Genomic DNA, 5,084 nt, shown 5'->3' with positions numbered 1-5,084 from the left:
GAGTGTTTTCTAGCTGTTTGCGTGTGTAAGGTTGGCTGCAAGATTGATTAATCCTACACGTTTAAGATCTGCATAAGAGTGTTTTTCTAGCTGTTGGCGATTATAAGGTTGGCTGCTACATTTGTTTAATTCTATAAGTTAAGATCTGCATAAGAGTGTTTTCTAGCTGTTTGCGTGTGTAAGGTTGGCTGCAAGATTGATTAATCCTACACGTTTAAGATCTGCATAGGAGTGTTTTCTAGCTGTTGGCGAGTGTAAGGTTGGCTGCAAGATTGTTTAATCCTACACGTTTAAGACCTGCATAAGAGTGTTTTCTAGCTGTTGGCGAGTGTAAGGTTGGCTGCAATATTGTTTAATCCTACACGTTTAAGATCTGCATAAGAGTGTTTTCTAGCTGTTTGCGTGTGTAAGGTTGGCTGCAATATTGTTTAATCCTACACGTTTAAGATCTGCATAAGAGTGTTTTTCTAGCTGTTGGCGTGTGTAAAGTTGGCTGCAATATTGTTTAATTCTACACGTTTAAGATCTGCATAAGAGTGTTTTCTAGCTGTTGGCGAGTGTAAGGTTGGCTGCAATATTGTTTAATCCTGCAGACAACACCACTTGCCACATAGCGAATGCACGACTTGCCACATAGCAACAAACGCCAAGTGGCTTTTATTTTGTGACTTCTTATTTTTTGAGCTCTCTAGTTTAAATGTCATCGCAAGAAATTTACTCCTGATTGTTGTCTTGGTTTCGTTTTAGTGTTTCATCGATTAGTAAATGAAATGATTATCCAATAATGTATCAGTTTACAGTAGAACACCTTAAAAGCAAAATGTGATTTCCAAGTTGCCAGGTATAAAAAGCAAGACCATCCTGAAAGGTAAACATTTAACGCTTTCAACATATATTGGATTAATATTGAAAGACCGGCGACGGATAATTGCATGCGGTAGTTTTTCGATGTTACTGACGCTGTTAATTTTATCATTAATGGTGCATCACTGATGGATCATGTCATTTATTGTGTATTATTATAAATAAAGTAATAGTGCTTGAATGATAGAGGGTGATGTAAAGTACATAACCTTTACCTCTCATGAAAAGATCAAACCGAGTCTGCTATTATGTTCCTTGGTTGCGTTATATGTTTCAAAAGGACTTTTTTACTGATTTTATTAATTACAAACAGCGACAGTCGCAGAATTCTGTATTAGTCAATACAAATGGAGAATGTAATTTTTAAAATGGAATAGATACTTGAATTTTTAATTTATGGCAATGGGAATTAAGTATCACTTACACGTGATCTGTACTGCTGTGCTTATTTTTGTGTATGTTGGACAAGACGACTGTGCTTCAATAAACGACACAAACGTCTTACTGCGAAATGTTATGAAAGAATACAATAAAAATGTGAGACCAGTGAATAATCAGAATGACGCAGTTCATGTAAATGCTTCCCTTTCAATTATTTCAATACAAGAACTTGATGAAATTCGTGGAATATTTTCGATAATGGGAATTTTGTTAGTGACATGGCATGATGCAAATATGATGTGGGATCCTAAAGATTATGGCGGGGTAGAATATGTGATGACATCATATATAGACGTTTGGGTACCTGAACTGATTCTTGTAAACCCTGCGGAAGAAACAGATACTCTTGGTAAGAAATGGCAAAGAGTTTACTTTCACCACACTGGATTTGCCTCATGGTGGTCCGGAGATCTTATTAAAAGTACTTGTGCTTTGGATGTGTACAGATTCCCATTTGATTCTCAAGAATGCTTCTTAGGGTTTAGCGCATGGGGATATTCTACTGACCAGGTGAAAATAAGTTCACCAAGTGACGAAATCGACTTCAGCTACTACACTGAAAGTCCAACGTGGAAACGTGCTAAATCTAAGACAAATATACATTCCGAAGGCATGCAAATATATTTTCATGTTTATCTAGAGAGAAAACCTGGTTTTGTAATCGTAAATATTCTTCTTCCCCTAACTTTTCTAAGCCTGCTGAATGTATTTGTGTTTCTGCTCTTACCGGAATCTGGTGAAAGAATTTCATACTGTATCACAGTTTTATTATCTATAGCCGTATTCATGACAATTGTGAGTGACACCCTCCCAAAAAGCTCGGAACCAGTTCCGGTAATTTCGTACAAATTGATGTTTGACATGGTGATCAGCTCTGTAATTACACTGGTCACAATACTGAACCTAAGATTGTACAATAAAAAGGACACAAAAATCGTCCCGAACTGGTTGCTATCTATGTATCTGTTTCTATTCTGTAAACGACCAAAATATGAAAATCATGCGAAAACAGACAATGCTGAAGGGATGAAAAATGGAAGGAAGAAGTTGGAAGCAGAAGATATACGTATCAGACGAAAAGAGGAAAATCAAATGCAAACAGAAACGATGTCAGACGGAAACAACTCCATAAAACCGTCAGTTTTCACGCTCCATTTAGAAGGAGTCCCATGCAATAGTATTGAAGACAGAATAGCGAAACTGATTTCAGAAGTGGAAGAAAATGGCAATGAACATTTTCAGGTCTCGTGGAAAAATATCAGCAACATGGTAGACGGAACTGCTTTTATAGTTTTCACTTTGCTCTCTATTTGCAGCTTTGTTGTTTTCGTGGTAATAACGTATACATACGAATGATATGATGATAATGCCATTATATTTAGTATTGCGATTAAATAGATAGAAAGCATACAAAATATTAGCGGGTATTTCAAAAACTGCAAAATAACAAAGTCAAAATCATGCATACATATTAACTCACTGTGATGACTGATGATATTAAGTATGAGAATGCCGTGATTCTGTGTCAGTAATTTCAAATTAATATATCTATTTAACGAAAATATATGATACTAGAAAGTCATTTAAGTTTGTCGGTATGTAATTTACTGATTTTGCCAAAAAACGGCTATTTCGTTGGGATATGATTTCAGAGATTTCAACGTTTGTAGGTTAGATATTGCGAAATATATTTCTTCACTGTGATTAAATTTCGTAGATTAACACTACTACGAAGTCCTCGAAATTAAATTCCTCACGAATAAAGATGATTTTGCAGTATATTTGGTAAGAGCAATTGTATCAAGAACATAAACTTGCATGAAATAATGAAAACCGGAGAGCAAAATTGATTTTTAACAGTTATTTGACATTAGGGTTATATATTATTTTTACCCTACAACTTTTAATTCGAACTATATTTTTTTTTCCAGCAATGCCAGTTTCGGAAATATTTAGAGCCCTCTTTATTATATATGAAGTCCTTTGAGTGATAATAATTTCAGAGATTAAAGACTGTTACATACAAAAATTCATATTTTGAAATTAAATCTTAAGAAATTGTAAATGGTTTTAAAATAAAAGTAGATATTTTGACAAACAATAGTGGCTCTTCTGTGAGGTGTATCGCGGATGCCGCCCGGGCTGTTTAGGTGGTGATTGATCCAATCATGCAGAAAGGTTTGCCTTCTGTGATGCATTTAGATACTGTCTGTAAGCCAAAAACTATGTCTATTGTATTGTACAAACGATTTCTCAAACAATTATTTCTCGATTATAATGTAAATGAATACTGTTATCTTCAACGGAACATTTAATGTTCCTTTTTTCGTCTGGCTTGCTATGCTTGATTGTATTTCAAAATAGTTGTGGTATATGACTACATATATATTGTTAATAATGTGCTTATTATGTACATTTTCATCATATTGTAATGTGTTTTGCTTCATTTATGTACGTATCGCTCTTCATGATCGTGGAGGAACTAGAATACTCTCTCTATCAATCTGCTTTTTAAATGTAATCCAACGCTTTTCTGTAATTTTCACACAAGAATTTTAGACGGGTGCGCGGATTGCAAACAAAAAGAACACAAAAATCGTTTGTTCTTTATCCGCTTGGATATCATAAATTGAACTGTTGATGTTGCCTAGATATTAAAAAAAAAATCTCACATTACTACATACTGTTCATGCCACTAAGAAATGTGCTGTTCTTAATACGTTATTTAATAAAATGTATTTCACTTCGCATTCTTTGTTACATACTAAGGATAGAATGTAAAAATCATTATGTTTAAGAGTCTTATGTAAAGCTGGCTATAGCTCAATATGTTATCCTCGTTCAATAAAGTAGTTAAAATCGTAATAATAATAATAATTAATATTGTAATTAGAATCTTCAAGTTGATGGGATATTTTCTAAATAAAAGCAGATTCTAAATATGGGCTATATGTAGTTTCAAATTGAATCCCCAAATCGAGGCAATACACGATTTATTATATAACAAGTTTTTTTTTTTAAAAATATTTATTATTTAAAGACAAAATAGATGTTTACAGATACCTTTTCATCTAATAAAAAGAAATCAAAATTGTTCCTTTTTGCTGTAATAAAAACAGCCCTTTATTGTTCGTGGTGGCCATCTTTGTAAAGAGAAATGAAATTTTTATATTCACAAATTAGTACAAATATCTATACACAAGGAAAACAGACAAAAATTCTATGAAACATTTTTTTCAAGATTTAAAAACATATTCTGTACTATTAGTATTTTTTATTGAAAAAAGTTCTCAAAGGTAAATACGTGTATGAAACAAGATTTTGTTTTCATTTGTACCCATCATTGTAATGATATTGTATTACAAATATGTCTATGATATGAAATAAATATATAAACCTTATTGTGCTGTCTTGATTCATGTTTTTGTTGGTATTTATAAAAAAGCAGAAAATTATGAAAATGTTGAAAAATCGCTAGCAGTTTCAGCAACAGTGAGTGTGTTCAAAACAATTTTTCACAAAAACAAGTTTGGTTACCCATTTTTTTAATTTGTTCAGTGTTTTCAGCATAAAATTTCCTATCAGACATGTGAATTGAAAAAAAATCTATGAAACAAAAACAATCAGAAATTATCTTTAAAGTAAAAAAATTGTTGTGTGATTCATGAATACAGTGGCAAAAGCACTTGTTATAAGGGCTGCCAACCTACACAAAAAAAAACGGAAATGTTTGAAAGCCCCGCGTAATCTCTCGGTGATGACAGTTTTAATGTTTTTCG

At 32.9% G+C, this 5,084-nt stretch overlaps 1 protein-coding gene across 1 annotated transcript; it reads left to right on the top strand.

The window, feature by feature from the left end:
- The first annotated feature begins 922 nt into the window (after positions 1 to 922).
- LOC123547716 (acetylcholine receptor subunit alpha-like) lies at positions 923 to 4,706 on the top strand. Its single transcript, XM_045334976.2, has one exon. It carries the CDS (start codon positions 1,261 to 1,263, stop codon positions 2,659 to 2,661), a length of 1,401 nt encoding a protein of 466 aa, XP_045190911.2. The 5' UTR covers positions 923 to 1,260; the 3' UTR covers positions 2,662 to 4,706.
- The last annotated feature ends 378 nt before the right edge of the window (positions 4,707 to 5,084 follow it).

The sequence above is a fragment of the Mercenaria mercenaria genome, chromosome 9, assembly GCF_021730395.1.
Source record: "Mercenaria mercenaria strain notata chromosome 9, MADL_Memer_1, whole genome shotgun sequence".
Taxonomy (NCBI): domain Eukaryota; kingdom Metazoa; phylum Mollusca; class Bivalvia; order Venerida; family Veneridae; genus Mercenaria; species Mercenaria mercenaria.
This window is presented reverse-complemented; position numbering and strand designations above follow the sequence as displayed.

What these genes read in the sequence shown, in the direction of transcription:
- LOC123547716 (XM_045334976.2), top strand. Translation starts at nt 1,261, where the DNA reads ATGGCAATGGGAATTAAGTATCACTTACACGTGATCTGTACTGCTGTG.